The 16,403-nt window shown below is 41.5% G+C and overlaps 1 protein-coding gene and 2 long non-coding RNA genes across 7 annotated transcripts; 1 reads left to right on the top strand and 2 right to left on the bottom strand.

The window, feature by feature from the left end:
* Positions 1-27: 27 nt before the first annotated feature.
* Positions 28-3,696, bottom strand: LOC145877613 (uncharacterized). The gene is made up of 3 exons (XM_082973728.1): positions 3,153-3,696; positions 2,649-2,708; positions 28-173 (listed from the first exon to the last, which is right to left on the bottom strand). Exons 1-3 carry the CDS (start codon positions 3,379-3,381, stop codon positions 28-30), a joined length of 435 nt encoding a protein of 144 aa, XP_082829854.1. The 5' UTR covers positions 3,382-3,696.
* Positions 3,697-6,001: 2,305 nt separating this feature from the next.
* LOC106560645 (uncharacterized) lies at positions 6,002-13,118 on the top strand. Of its 5 annotated transcripts, XR_006756971.2 has the most exons (9): positions 6,008-6,402; positions 7,443-7,582; positions 7,791-8,014; positions 8,661-8,845; positions 9,132-9,285; positions 9,378-9,653; positions 9,777-9,951; positions 10,368-10,579; positions 10,806-11,635. It is a non-coding gene; the product is annotated as an uncharacterized LOC106560645 (long non-coding RNA). The 5 variants fall into 5 exon arrangements; XR_014395502.1 differs by adding an exon at positions 12,034-13,118 and having other exon boundaries at positions 6,002-6,402; positions 9,777-11,899; XR_001318639.3 differs by having other exon boundaries at positions 6,006-6,402; positions 9,777-10,579.
* Positions 11,500-14,565, bottom strand: LOC106560657 (uncharacterized). The gene is made up of 2 exons (XR_001318644.3): positions 14,068-14,565; positions 11,500-13,053 (listed from the first exon to the last, which is right to left on the bottom strand). It is a non-coding gene; the product is annotated as an uncharacterized LOC106560657 (long non-coding RNA).
* Positions 14,566-16,403: the final 1,838 nt, after the last annotated feature.

Genomic DNA, 16,403 nt, shown 5'->3' with positions numbered 1-16,403 from the left:
CAGCCAATTTAAACCAGTCAATGTAGCCTAAAATGCTCCCAGCAGGAGTACAGTGATACAGGGGAGCGTTATCAAAAAGAGGGGGGGGTGCACATGGAGAGGACTGGCTGAACCATGGGCGTCATGTCCACACAGAGCATGCTCCAACAGGAGATGGGTCTCTGCACTGATGCCTGCAAGACAGAGAACAACCTTGATCATTTGTACAGTGACTATGGGCTCAAATCAATCAAACCTGCGTTGTGGTATTTACACAGCTCTTTTTCCTCATGGTCAAATAAAAGCACAGACTGATCTTGGGTAATGTAAAAACCTACAACTACTACCAGGTAGACCTCCCTCACAGTAGTTACAGTGCTCAAAAGTAACTTATTATGAATATCATGTCTTGTCATTTTGGAGTCACAAATGGAAAAAATAAATACATTTGCGAATACCCTCAACTGAAGGTGACATTTGGTACTGTCGCCTTGTATTCATCATTCAATCTCAAATCCAAAATCCTGGAGTATAGAGCCAAAAGAATTTTAGCTTCACTTTCCAAATACGTACAGTACCAGTCAAAAGTGTGGACACACCTACTCATTCAAGGGATTTTCTTTATTTTTACTATTTTCTATATTGTAATAATAATAGTGAAGACATCAAAACTATGAAATAAGACATATGGACTCATGTAGTAACCAAAAAAGTGTTAAACAAATCAAAATATATTTGACATTCTTCAAAGTAGCCACCCTTTGCCTTGACAGCTTTGCCCGCTCTTGGCATTCTCTCAACCAGCTTCACCTGGAATGCTTTTCCAACAGTCTTGAAGGAGTTCCCATGTATGCTGAGCTCTTGTTGGCTGCTTTACCTTCACTCTGTGGTCCAACTCATCCCAAACCATCTCAATTCGGTTGAGGTTGGGTGATTGTGTAGACCAGGTCATCTGATGCAGCACTCCATCACTCTCCTTGGTCAAATAGCCCTTACACAGCCTGGAAGTGTTTTGGGTCAATGTCCTGTTGAAAAACAAATGATAGTCCCACTAAGCGCAAACCAGATGGGATGGCGTATTACTGCAGAATGCTGTGGTAGCCATGCTGGTTAAGTGTGCCTTGAATTCTAAATAAATCACAGACAGTGTCACCATCGCATCTCCTCCTCCATGATTCATGGTGGGAATCACACATGCGGAGATCATCCGTTCAACTTCTCTGCGTCTCACAAAGACACAGCGGTTGGAACCAAAAATCTCATATTTGGACTCATCAGACCAAAGGACAGATTTCCACCTGTCTAATGTCCATTGCTCGTGTTTCTTGGCCCAAGCAAGTCTCTTCTTCTTATTGGTGTCCTTTAGTAGTGGTTTCTTTGCAGCAATTTGACCATGAAGGCCTGATTCACACAGTCTCCTCTAAACAGTTGTAGTTGTGATGTGTCTGTTACTGGAACTCTGAAGAATTTATTTGGGCTGCAATTTCTGAGGCTGGTAATTCTAATGAACTTATCCTCTGCAGCAGAGGTAACTCTGGGTCTTCCTTTCCTGTGGCGGTCCTCATGAGAGCCAGTTTCACCATAGCTCTTGATGGTTTTTGCGACTGCACTTGAAGAAACTTTCAAAGTTCAGGAAATGTTCCGAATTGACTGACCTTCATGTCTTAAAGTAATGATGGACTGTCATTTCTCTTTGCTTATTTAAGCTGTTCTTGCCATAATATGGACTTGGTCTTTTACCAAATAGGGCTATCTTCTGTATTCCACTCCTACCTTGTCACAACACAAATGCATTAAGGAAAGAAATTCCCCAAATTAATTTTTAACAGGGCACACCTGTTAATTGAAATGCATTCCAGGTGACTACGTCATTTACATTTTAGTCATTTAGCAGACGCTCTTATCCAGAGCGACTTACAGTAGTGAATGTATACATTTCATACATTTTGTTTCCCGTACTGGTCCCCCGTGGGAATCGAACCCACAACCCTGGCATTGCAAACACCATGCTCTACCAACTGAGCCACACAGGACTCATGAAGCTGGTTGAGAGAATGTCAAGTGTGTGCAAAACTGTCATCAAGGCAAAGGGTGGCTACTTTGAAGAATCTCACATATAAAATATTTTGATTTGTTTAACACTTTTTTGGTTACTACATGATTCCATGTGTTATTTCATAGTTTTCATGTCTTCTCTATTATTCTACAATGTAGAAAATAGTCAAAGTAAAGAAAAACCCTTGAATGACTAGGTGTCCAAACCTTTGCCTGGTACTATATATCTCTGCATATTTAGGACTGCATTACATCAAACAAACCACTGAAATCATGGGCTTACATTTCTTTTTATGGCTATCTTGTCACAAGACAATTATATTTTACAGTACTGTTGGTGTTAGGTAGAAGAGTTGATGTACAAAAAACTTTGCCTGTGGTATTGGCCCAATGGTGGTAACACCACCACTGGGACCCAGCTGCTTCATTTAGGCGTATGATTAATGTGGACTAACGGTCTATGCCATCTCTTTCCCCTGTTCTTTGAATGCAGTGCCCTTGCTCTAGATCTGTTCATGTATTCACTGCAGATATATGTTATGGCTGGATATACAGTGTGCAATGGTTAGATTTGCAGAGGAGAGGGGAAAGGAGAAATCAGATTGGTTACTGACCATGTTCTGACCATTCATCCCAGAGATGCTGAATATCCACGTCATGCTCATGGTTAGGGTCTGTATCCAAAACACAAAATAATTATGCTTATTATACCAAGTTAAAATACACTCTGGAAACAGATGTAACATCAATCAATAACTCTATTAACTGTGCAGTATATAGTGTGTTAAATTCCCTAATTTCCAAAATCCTACTTTGATCATCTACATGAAATTCAATTTCCCATATTTAATCATGTTCTTATGTATGACCAGCACAAATACTTCAGAAACTCTATTTCAGTGTCGGAGAGGGTGCAAAGGAGAGAAAATAAATTCTGTAACTGTCAAGAGGAGAATAGAAAAGAAGATGAACACCTGAACCAAAAATGTAACATGAGGTTAAAGAAGTACAGAGTAAGAGGGAAATAGGGATGGAACACAAGATATGAGAAAACTGAGGCAACAGGAAAGAGAAGGAGGTAGAGCTAGAAACAGCATTGTGTAAAGGAGAGAGCTGACCGTTGGAATGGTGCCACAGCAGCTGTTTGAGCTCTCTGAGGGCCTGAGTGAGGTTCTCCAGCTGGTCATGGAGATGGATGTTCTCCTCGATGAGAGCATGGATGGTGTCCTGCAGCTCAAAGCCCCGGCCCTGCAGGATCAGTAGTGCCAGGGGCAGAAACAGCACTAGCCTGGGTCCCCTCATCCTCATACCGACCACAGAGTTGTTTCCCCAATACACACAAACCATTGGAGCTTCATCCTCAGCAAAAATGTAACATTCTGTAACATCCAAATCCCATAGAAGCTATGTATCTCACTTCACCACTGAAACATCCTTTAACTTTGGATACTTTTATCTTACAGTGAGGGGAGGTGACAAAACTTTTTTTCACAAAGCCGGAGGTGGAAACTCAGCTGAACTACTTTCAAATAAATCAATCCAATGTTTCCACGCTGTTGATTAGAGCTAGTGACAGCAGTGCCTGAGTTTCCAACAACTGGGCTCTGCTGCTCTCCATTAGGAAATGAAACGCCAAACTGCAAACAATGTTACATTTTAACCTCCTTCACATGCTACAAATCAAGTCACAGGTCCTGTTCATGAAAAGCAAGATTTACATCATAGGAGTGTCAAAACATATTTATTTGCATGGGACTATAGGTAATCAATAGCAATACACATGGGGATGGCCACAATTAGATTTTTAATTAGGTGCAACCCATTTGGTTACATGCTCTGGTGAACAGCAGCCGTTCGAGTCAAGGGACAGGACCTGGGCTGTGGGTTTGAACCAGATGGAATGAATCAGAAACACAAGCTTCTCCAGAACAGGGGATGTTGCACAGCTCCATTTAAATTAGGTCAGCCCAAACAAACCAATTACACCCATCAGATGCCAGTCTAATCAGCACCATTAGGATAAAATAAAAGTGTTTCTAGGAACCCAATCAAACACATGCTGTACAGTGTTGTTATAGCCCCAGGGGTTTGGACCATATTAGTTTGTTGGTGATGTGGACACCAGGGAACTTGAAACTCTCGACCTGCTCCACTACAGCCCTGTTGATGTGAATGGGGGCGTATTCGGCCCTCCTTTTCCTGTAGTCCACGATCATCTCCTTCGTCTTGCTCACGTTGAGGGAGAGGTTGTTGTCCTGGAGCCACTCTGCCAGGTCTCTGACCTCCTCCCTATAGGCTGTCTCATCGTTGTCGGTGATCAGGCCTACCACCGTTGTGTCATCAGCAAATTGAATTATGGTGTTGGGGTCGTGCTTGGCGTCGCAGTCGTGGGTGAACAGGGATTACAGGACTAAGCACCCACCCCTGAGGGGCCACTGTGTTGAGGATCAGCGTGGCAGATGTGGTGCTGCCCACCCTTACCACCTGGGGGCGACCGTCAGGAAGTCCAGGATCCAGTTGCAGAGGGAGGTATTTAGTCCTAGGGTCCTTCGCTTCATGATGAGCTTCGTGGGGACTATGGTGTTGAACACTGAATGCTGGGCTGTAGTCAATGAACAGCATTCTCACATAGGATTTCCTTTTTTCCAGGTGGGAAAGGGCAGTGTGGAGTGCGATTGAGATTGTGTCATCTGGGATGACGGTGTTGATGTGAGCCATTACCAGCCTTTCAAAGCACTTCATGGCTACCAACGTGAGTGCTACGGGGCGGTAGTCATTTAGGCAGGTTACCTTCGCTTTCTTGGCACAGGGACTATGTTGGTCTGCTTGAAACATGTCGGTATTACAGACTCGGTCAGGGAGAGGTGAAAATGTCAGTGAAGACACTTGCCAGTTGGTCCGTGCATGCTCTGAGTACACGTCCTGGTAATCCGTCTAGCCCCGCGGCCTCGTGAATGTTGACCTGTTTAAAGTTCTTGCTCACAATGGCTACGGAGAGCGTGATCACACAGTTGTCCGGAACAGCTGGTGCTCTCATGCATGCTTCAGTGTTGCTTTCCTCGAAGTGAGCATAAAAGGCATTTAGCCCATCTGGTAGGCTTGCGTCACAGGCAGCTCGTGGCTGGGTTTCCCTTTGTAGTCCATAATAGCCTTTAGCTCGATGCGGATGCTGCCTGTAATCCATGGCTTCTGGTTGGGATATGTACGTACGGTCACTGTGGGGAGGATGTCATCGATGCACTTATTGATGAAGCCGGTGACTGAGGTGGTGTACTCAAATCCATTGGATGAATTCTGGAACATATTCCAGTCTGCTAGTTAAACAGTCCTGCAGCATAGCACTGCGTCATCTGACCACTTCCGTATTGAGCGAGTCACTGGTACTTCCTGCTTTAATTTTTGCTTGTAAGCAGGAATCAGGAGGATAGAATTATGGTCAGATTTTCCAAATGGATGGCAAGGGAGAGCTTTGCATGCGTCTTTGTGTGTGGAGTAAAGGTGGTCTAGTTTTTTTCCCCCTCTGGTTGCACATGTGACATGCTGGTAGAAATGAGGCCACTAGGAGCGCCGCTTCTGGATGAGCATTTTCTGGTTTGCTTATGGCCTTATACAGCTTGTTGAGTGCGGTCTTAGTGCCAGCGTTGGTTTGTGGTGATAAATATACGGAAAACCCAGCCAACTGCATATTATCCATGTTGTCATTCAGTCACGACTCGGTGAAACATCAGCGATTACAGTTTTTCATGTCCCATTGGTAGGATAGTCTCGAATGGAGCTCATCCAGTTTATTCTCCAGTGATTGCACATTGGCCAATAGAACTGACGGTAGAGGCAGGTTACCCACTCGCTGACTAATTCTCACAAGGCACCCTGATCTGCGCTCCCTGTATCTCCTACTTTTCTACATGCGAATGACGGGGATTTGTATGGAACGCCGTTTGGGTCTTAAAGCACGTGGTCAAAACGCGATATTTTTAATGCTGCGTGTGTAAAGTAAGCAGGTGCAGGCGCTAAATTAACACGTGCAGGCACTAAATTAACGTGTGCAGGTGCTAAATTAATGTGCGCACGCGTTAAATGAACACCTATACGCATCAAATAAGTGCGTGCAAATGTGCTAAATAAACGGCTGCAAGCCGTCCTGCACACGTCAAATTAACGCCAACAGCTGCTAAATATACACCTACACACGCTAACTTAACGGGTTCTTTAATTAATATGCTAATTTTACCAGCCAATTTCCCTAGCTCCTCCTTTCATTAAATTAGTGTACAGTCAGTTTGATGCAACAACACCACAATTGAAGATGGCGAGAAGGAACTTACATATCCGCTGCAAACTTGATGCCCTTCAGTCCACGTTAAGAAGGTTGATTCTTTTTAAATACTATTATTACTTAATCATAAAGTTGATCTGCTAGCTAACACAGAGGACGGATCTGTGTATGACTATGCAGCTATGTTGGAGGCTCAGACACTGAGACAGCAGTGCAAGTAACTTAGGTCTATGTGTCACTAATATTGTAAATCAGATTAGGCCAAGGGAGTATTTTATATTTAGCTAGTATATGTAGAATATGTATATTTTGTTGTAATGAATGCTGGTATTTAAATGGCTGAATTGCTAAATTAGTTACTAGTTCGCTTGATAACGTTCCTTAGCTGCACACCCCGGCCATAGCCACAGTGAACGGCGCCGTCTTGTAATATTTTTACAGCCCTGCTAGTTACATAAAGGTGACTTATTATCGAGGAGTACTGACGTCAAACATGTTTTTGTATTTTTAGGCAAAACAACAACTGAAGATCTAAAACTTCATGCAGGCTGGCAATGCTACCTAGCCTTAGCCGCGCTAGCTCGCGATTAGCATGAAAACATTTACAATGCTCATTATTTGACCTAGGACAACCTAGTAAAAACTTTGCTAATATAATAACATATAACATATCAGCTTTCCAACAGCACAGATATATTTTTGAATACCCTTTGAAATATGAATATTTCATCTAAGCCTATGATGTAGAAATTAACAACTTCAGACATAAACCAGGAACGTTAACGTTAGTACTGTGGCACTGTTTGAACAGGAATCTCAGTCGCATCCATGGTCTGTATTTTCACAAAACTGTCGTCTTGCAGAATGGAAACCATGCAGAGGAGCCTTGAGTGTGCTAGGGGGAGGCTGATAAATGTTTTTTTTTTCACTCTTCGTTCTCCTGCTGCCCATTCTATTTGTTCTTGGTCAACATTTCTATTTATGTCTTGGCTTTAAAATCCAAAATTATAAAAGCATTACTTGGCCACAATTTGTGACAGTTACTATAATTTAAAAGTGTTTTTGGAATGAGGGGGGTGGGCTGTGTCACAAAACATAAAGTAAGCCTAAACACAGTGTATTATTGTCACAGCCAGTTCCACTTACCGGGCTCCTCAGACTTGGAGAGGAGCTAGAGGTGCGCCTTGTTATGCCATCACTCAAGAGCAACTGAGGTTTCTGATGTCCTGTGCTTTCAGTGTGTCTCAGATCGACAGTCAAATGTCGTCTAAGGTCAGTTGTGCTTGGGAGTAATGCTATAAACTACAGACTTTAGATACATGGGTTCCAGTTTCTTACCAATCAAACAATTTAGAATGACTACAATCAAGACGGGACTTTAAAATGACTATGATGATATGACCTTATCCCTGTCCATTGTTCCTTTTTTACCCCAGACACTTCCATCTGTCACATACACTGTTATATTCTGACATTTCAGACTTGGCTCTGGATGAAAAGATTAAGGACTTGGTGGTTGGGAACGACAAACGTGGACCGGAGGCTGTTCGATCACAATTAAGGGCTCTGGGTTCAGAGACGCAGAGTGAGGGACAGCATGCTTCGTGTTAAAAGAGCCATGTCGCAGAGGCTGCATAGAAGGTCATGTCGTGTTGCTGGACCAAACTCGTTATGGCACCTTGATGGAAACCACAAACTGATAAGGTAGATGTATCTTTGTGATTGACACAATTTTCTATATCACTGGTGAGAAGTTGTACATTGTAACATCTCAAATTGTTAATCAACAACTTGTTCATCAACAACTAACAGTTCAGGAAGCAATGGCCCTTGATACCATATGTCACTCGTGGATAATAATTGTTTTATTGTGTTTCTGCTACTTCTGTGATTGATAGAATATCTGCATCATGAAATTAACAAACATGCTTATATTGAGGACATACGGAGGCAAAAACAGTTGGAGCAAAGTATTTGTGCCTAATTGTGAACAACAGGAGAGTCTGTCCTCTTGAGTCATCAAGATAAACGTGCTTATTTTTTCCAATTGAAGTAGATATTGTAATCACACATCTTCCGCTGCAGGAAACAGTCTAGAACAAACACTTGTTGTGGCCTTTAGAGGGCTAATGGAAGAACTTATAGTTGTGATCCGCAGTAGACTGTTCATAAACATTGTTCATAAACATTGTTCCACATTTTGGATGTTAATTTAATATTTGGTCTGCTGCTTTGTTATATACTGCAGGAACCTGATGCAGCATTTAAGTGGTAAAGGAGGATGGTGATGTTTGTGTATTTAATGTGTCTTCAGCTTTTGTATCAACCTGTGCTGTATTTTCTGATTTAGGTGGAGGATAGTCATACATGGTGGCATTGATGGGTTCAGCCGTCTCATTGTTTCTCCGTGCTTCCAGCAACAATCGCAGCAGTACTGTAATGGATTGCTTCATAAATGCTGTCTCCAGATATGGCGTTCCCTCCAGAGTTAGGACGGACCATTGAGGAGAAAACAACACTGTCTGCTTGATGAATGTAATACATATTGAAAATATTATTTAAAAAATAGAGCAACATGCATCCTTAAAACGTCTTCTGGACCTACACATTGATTACATTCTATAGTCTTCTGGACCTACACATTGATTACATTCTATAGTCTTCTGGACCTACACATTGATTACATTCTATAGTGAGTGATGCATGCGGCTACATTTTATTTCTGTAAATCGTTTTCAGAACGCAATCACATTATGTTTGACAGCTTTATTCCTTTCTCCATGTTTTTGAAATGTATAAGCCTTTAAATGACCTTTTACAGACTACTTCTACAAACGAGGCTACACTTGTGGCAGCACCTATTCCTGTGGCCCCCCCATCTTCTGCACCACTTCTTGTGGCCCCCCTCCACCATTCCCTGAGGCTTATCGTCCACCTTCACCACACTCTTCTGTTGATGTTGGTGATGACAATGAGTATGTCATCCCTGTAAACAATTAAATGTCTTGTTATTACAGATGAATTGTGGGAAGTATCTGAGCTTTGTTATTCTGAATGTCTCTTTTAGTGTTGACCTCCAAACACTGCTGAAGTTAATGAGATGCCAACCGAATTAACGTGATGAGGGACAACGTTTATGATTGTGCAATGAGAGGCTTTAAGAGAGCCCGCTTTAATCCGGAGGCAAAAATAGACATGGTTTTTAGGGATGGTGACGGAAAAGGGGCAGCTGATGAGGGTGGTCCCTCAAGAGAATTTCTCTGGCTGCTAATGAGTGCCATCCATTCCTTTGCAATATTTGAGGGACCTGATTGGCAAAAATGCCTTTCTTGCAACTCTCAAGGTGAGTTACACTTTTACACCAACAAAGACACGTTTGTTTATGGCAATATATATGACTTGAGTAAGACATTTGATTTTTGTATGTAATGTGTCCTTTATTTACTGTTTGTCTTCTGTGTGACAGCACTCTATGATGGCGTATACAAGCAGGTGGGCCACATGATTGCTGTCTGTCTAGTACATGGGGGTGTAAAGACACATTTTTTCAGAGGCTATACAGGCAAGTATATGGCCTACAACCTCCTGTGCCAGAAATGAAAGAAATGGTGGAATATAACTTAAGAGAGAAGTTGGAGAAGGTAAGTACTTTATACTGTGATGGATGCTATGTTACTGTTCATTTGCACTAAGTTCGAAAAAAAATATTAGGGTTGTAGATGTTCATGAAGACTTTTCCACATGGATTTGGTTTCCTTTTGTTGGCAGTCAATGTTTTTTAAGGGTAGTGATAATCAGTTTATTTTGCTAATTTTTCCCAAAACACTGTTCAATAAACAAACAATTTAAGATCCAGTTAGCACAAACTGTTGACGAGGCACAGGAAGCGGTCGAGTTGGGTCCAGTGCGATACATTCGTACATTGGAGAGGGATGCCATGGTGGAGTCAGCCACAAAGTTCTACTTAGAAAGCAGGATATGGGATGCTCTTGAGTAGTGAGTCTCAAGTTTAGTTAAATTCTTCAGGGTTAATTCATTGACTTTTTTTACTTTATAGATTCAAAGAGGTCTGGAGTGTCTAGGTCTCCTGCCTTACATGAATAGACACTGAAGCCTCTTCAGAGAGTGTTTCATCTACGCTGAGAAACCTCTTTTGGCCAGACATAGCTTCTCTCTTCAAAGCAGAGTGCTCTCCACATGGTACCAATCAAAGAGCAATAGAGAGAAGAGTCATATGTTTCTGGGGGGACTGGCTTCTGGAGGTGGAAGGTTAGATGCAAAACCATGATCATTGAAGTAACACGGCCCACATCAGTAAAACATCACCTAATCACTCTCACAACTGTGGGACAGCATTTTATAGCCTTATTCTTCCATGGTCCCCCTAAGAATGTAATGGATAAATGAAATCCCAAACTACCTTCACTTAGAGTATTGTGCTCTCCAACAAGTGTTACTTATGGACTTTAATGACCCCCCCTTCCCTTTTTTTCAGGGGGAACACATACCCTTTAACCATGGAGAAGGTTTTCATTTTCACTTCGGGGGTTTCAGCATTCCTAGGCTGGGATTGCCAGTGGAGCCACAGCTACAGTTCTATCTGCTACCACACAGCAAGTGGTACCGGAGCGCCAAGTCTATGTCCAAGAGGCTTCTAAACAGATTCTACCCCCAAGCCATAAGACTACTGAACATCTAATCAAATGGCTACCCAGACTATTTGCTGCTACTATCTATGCATAGTCACTTTAATATCTCTACCTACATATATATATATTAACTTGACTAACCGGTGCCCCCGAACATTCCCTGTACCGGTATCCCCTGTACAGTATATAGCCTCGCTATTGTTATTTTACTGATGCTCTTTAATTATTTACTCTTTTTGTCGTTTTTTTTAAACTGCATTTTTGGTTAAGGGTTTTTAAATAAGCATTTCACTGTTGTATTTGGCGCATGTGACAAATTCAATTTGATTTAAAGAATTCATTTAAGGGGAATTATCCAAAACGTTTATTGCATGACTACCTAGTAAGTTCGGAATACTGCAGCCAATGTTAATTGGTGATGTGTCCCAAAAGAATTGATATTATTAAAGTTTCCGACCGGATTGTCCATCAGCAAAAAAAGTTGTGCAGTGAAAGTTTTCAAAAACATTACAACCAACCAGAATCAATTGGACACAGTAATAAATAATGCAGATTTAATAAATGTATGATTTCTTAGTGGGTAAACTGAGCATTATGCATAGTTAAGTCATGTATGTCAAGGGACTGTTACAATATGTGCAATGTTACCATAAATAAATCCTACCGTAAATATGTACATTTCATTTACATGTGTAATGGCAATAAAAGACACTGTAGTTGGTACATAGGTCGTGGTGGAGCAAGTTTGAGGGTAGTGGAGAAGCACAAGTGGGACTTTGAGTGAAGTAACTGAAGGCAGAAAAGGATATCAGGGTGCCCAGGAACTTGAAGCTGCTGATCATCTCCATGTCAATGTACAGTAGATGGGAGAATGGTCAAGTATCACCATGTACTTTGTTTTGTTTACGCTGAGACTGTTGTCCTATCATCATTATGTCAGGTCCCACAGCTCCTTCATGTACTCATGTGTACCATGGTAGTGTCAGGTCCATTCTGGGGATACACATTATGATAATGTAAAACATCTACTTTGTTTTGTTTACACTGAGACTTGTCCTATCACCATTATGTCAGGTCCCAGAGCTGCTTCATGTACTCATGTGTACCATGGTAGTGTCGGGTCCCACAGCTCCTTCATGTACTCATGTGTACCATGGTAGTGTCGGGTCCCACAGCTCCTTCATGTACTCATGTGTACCATGGTAGTGTCAGGTCCCAGAGCTGCTTCATGTACTCATGTGTACCATGGTAGTGTTGGGTCCCACAGCTCCTTCATGTACTCATGTGTACCATGGTAGTGTCACGTCAATTCTGGGGATACACATTCTTATGATAATGTAAAAAATCGAAATTTGTTATTACAGGATTTACACCCAGAGCCCTGAGTCTGCAAACCAGTTTGTGGGTCAGGATGGCGTTGAAAGCAGAGCTATAAAATAAAATGCACTCTGACGTATGTAAAAATGTATAATTGACATTTGTTGGGACAATAGGCAAACTGGAGTTGTACATTGTGCTACACTATCTATTGTTCCAGTTTTTTTAAATTGATATCGACTGGGCTGCAGTGGAGATGGTAAGAAGCATTGATATCATAGGGACCTAACTTCTAACGTCCTTTCCTGGTACACCCACAGACACTGCAGTCAAATGCCAACCAGCGGCTCTCCGTCCTACAGTGGCTGAAGATGTTTTGCCTGACGTCAAACATTAACAAGAGTGTCAGATTGAAGTGTCTGGAAAAAACGTAAACATAACCATAAGAGCAGATGACTGTCATCTTTACTGGCACAGTTTAAAAATGTCTAATTGTAGTCCCTTTCAATTGATTCATTGACTCCAAGAACCATAGATTGTTTGTAGTTCATAACATTAACACAGCTGACAAACGTTGCTTGACTGTAAATTGGGATACATGTTTGAATAACATTGGATATTTGATTGGGCTTAATGTTGTACACCTTGTCATGTTGTGCATGCATGCCAACCAGGTGAGAATCACCAGAATTAATTGATACTTGATGAATCAGGTCTTCTCTGCTGCTTTATCAGCATCCCCCTTGCCCACTCCAAGCTCCTCTTCATGGTTCCCTTCTGCAAGACACAATTGTGGGAAAATAAAGTGGAAGGAATGGGAACCCTATTCCTTTGAAGCAGTACTGTGTATATGCCTGAAGTTATTTTACCCTGATAAGCTTCGAAGGAATATAAATATTCAAAATGTGAACGTACACATTAAAGTCTACTCTGTTCGAAAGCTGACATGTAACGTTAGACGTTAGCAAAGGTTTTACAAGGTTGTCACTAGCCAAATTTGCTTTATGTGAGCTTTTCTGTCTTCATGCTAATCGCGAGCTAGCGCGGCTAACGCTAGCATTTAAATGAAAGCCAGTCAGGCTGAAGAAGTTGCTGACCTTAAGTTGTTGTTTTGCTTAAATACAAGGCTTTGGGCTAAAAACGGAACTCAAAAACATGTCCTGCTTCAGTACTAGCCGATAAGTCACATTTAGGTAGCTTTGAAGGAATATAAATATTCAAAAAGTGAACGTGCACATTAAAGTCTACTCTGTTCGAAAGCTGACATGTAACGTTAGACGTTAGCAAAGGTTTACAAGGTTGTCACTAGCCAAATTTGCAAAATAAAGACAATAGTCCAAAAATCTAGAACTACCAGGATTTTGAGCATCTCCGTTGTCTCATCTATGTATGCCTGGTCCTGCATTCAAGCAACAATCTTGCTAGTATGTAATTTACCTTGATGGTATCAAAAGTCCAATGTGTTTTCGTGGCTGTTATAGTTTACATGTTTTTTCAGCAGGGCTTTTAATAAAACACAACACGGTGCCGTTCACTGCGGCTAGCAGTATGACCAGGCAAAGTTTGAGGCTAACTATATGATATAATATGGCTGGGGTTCGAGGCTACCGACGTTAGCTAAATTAGCTAGCAAGTATCTGACTTAGCTTATGCTAAGCACTGCTGATCCTGGTGCTAGATTAATGTTAGCTGCATTTTATAGCCAGTGATGAGAAACAGATCCTTCCACTGTAAACTAGCTGATAAACCTTACGATTCAGTAACAACAAATTTCAAAGACAAAACCATTACCTTGTAAAGGTTCAAACTCTGCTTGCAGTGGAAAAGGAAGTTCCTTCAAACTGTGAAATCTGGTTGAAAGGAGGAGGGAGGGAAATTGGCTAGTAAAATTAGCATATTAAAGAATGCGTTAAGTTAGCGTGTGTAGGTGTATATTTAGCAGCTGTAGGCGTTAACTTGACGTGTGCAGGACCGCTTGCAGACGTTTATTTAGCACATGTTGAACCACCTGCAAACATATTTGCACATGCTTATTTGACGCGTGTAGGCATTAATTTAGCCCGTGAAGATGTTAATTTAGAGCCTCCACCTGTTTACTTCACACACGTAGCATTAAAAAGATCATGTTTTGACCATGTGCTTTAAGACCCAAACGGCGTTCCATAGATTTGGGCCTTGTCTGGGAGCAACATTATGTCCTTCGCGTCTTAGTCATTAAATAAATAATACATCTTTGTCCAGTTCGAGGTGAGTAATCGCTGTTCTGATATTCAGAAGCTCTTTTCGGTCATCAACATTATGTACAAAATAAGTTACAAACAATGGGAGAAAACACATAAAATAGCACAATTGGTTAGGAGCCCATAAAAAGGCAGCCATCCCCTCCGGCGCCATTGATACATTGCTTTTTCACAGTAAACAAATTAACAGATATTCAGCATGTTTATAGGGAACAGCATTCCCTATGGCACTTACACAAATTACTGATGATTGGTTGAGAGAAATGTATTATAAAAAAAATTGTTGGTGCAGATTTTGACATTATCGATCATAATCTGCTGCTTAAAAACGTGTTATGGCTTTACATCCACTGCTATATTGTGGATAGAGAGTTACCTGTCTAACAGAACACAGAGGGTGTTCTTTAATGGAAGCCTCTCCAACATAATCCAGGTAGAGTCAGGCATTCCCCTGGGCAGCTGTCTAGGCTCCTTACTTTTTAAAATCTTTAGTAGTGACCTGCGACTGGCTCTGAGTATAGCCTGTGTGTCTATGTATGCTGATGACTCAACATTATACACGTCAACTACCACAGCAAGTTAAAAAAAACTGCAATGCTTAACAAAGAGCTGCAGTCAGTTTCAGAATGGGTGGCAAGAAATAAGTTATTCCTAAATAATTCAAACACTAAAAGCATTGTATTTGAGACAAATCATTCACTAAACCTTAAACCTCAACTAAATCTTGTAATGAATAATATGAAAATTGAGCAAGTTGAGTACACTAAACTGTTTGGAGTAACCCTGGACAATAAACTGTCATGGTCAAAACATATTAATGCAACAGTAGCTAAGATGAGCAGAGGTCTGTCCATAATAAAGCGCTTCTCTGCCTTCTTAACAACTCTATCAACAAGGCAGGTCCTACAGGCCCTAGTTTTGTCGCACCTGGACTACTGTTCAGTTGTGTAGTTAGGTGCCACAAAGAGGGATGTATGAAAATTACATTTGGCCCAGGGCAGCAAGGCTGGCCCAGGGCAGCAAGGCTGGCCCTATATGTACACAGAGAGCTAATATTAATAATATGCCTGTCAATTTCTCCTGGCTCAAAGTGGAGGAGAGCTTGACTTCATCACTACTTGTATTTGTGAGAGGTATTGACATGTTGAATACACCGAGCTGTCTGTTTGAAATACTAGCACACAGCTCAGACACCCATGCCTACCCCACAAGACATGCCGCAATAGGTCTCTTCACAGTCCCCAAGTCCAGAACAGACTATGGGAGGCACACAGTACTACATACAGCCATGACTACATTGAACTCTATTCCACATCAAGTAACTCAAGCCGTAAAATAAGACTTAAAAATCAGATAAAGACCCACCTTATGGAACAGTGGGGGCTGTGAAGAGACAGACAGGCAAGTATACAAGTATGTTTGTGGTGTCATGACTGTCCTGATCAGGTCAGGGTACAGGAGACCACCACCCTACAGATTATCTCCCAAACCCCCAACAGATGAGGAGAGATCTAGGGGTCTGAAGATGTGGGGGGTTTTATGACACCTCACGCCCATAATAAACCTTAGGCCACTGAGAAATTCCTTTGTCCTCTCACTATGGAGAACTGGCCTCAGAACATTAAAACATGCAATAAAGGGACTTTGGAACAATGGTTTCCGTCAGCCACAATGGTGGTCATGACGAGAGGTGGAATATGAAAATGTATGTAACTTTTGAATTGTTATTAAAGGTTAAGAGATGACGTTATTATGAAAACATTGTACCTTTAAGAGTTTTCCCAGTATATGCCTGATGTTTATACATTGTACGTTGTGTGGAAAATATCCAAATCAAAGAGAATGTTTTGGTAAAGATGAGATGTGAAGGTAGGGTCTAAAATAGGA

This window comes from Salmo salar, chromosome 01 (assembly GCF_965601325.2).
Source record: "Salmo salar chromosome 01, fSalSal1, whole genome shotgun sequence".
NCBI lineage: Eukaryota > Metazoa > Chordata > Actinopteri > Salmoniformes > Salmonidae > Salmo > Salmo salar.
The sequence above is the reverse complement of the archived record's forward strand: the minus strand, read 5'-3'. Positions and strand labels throughout refer to the sequence as shown.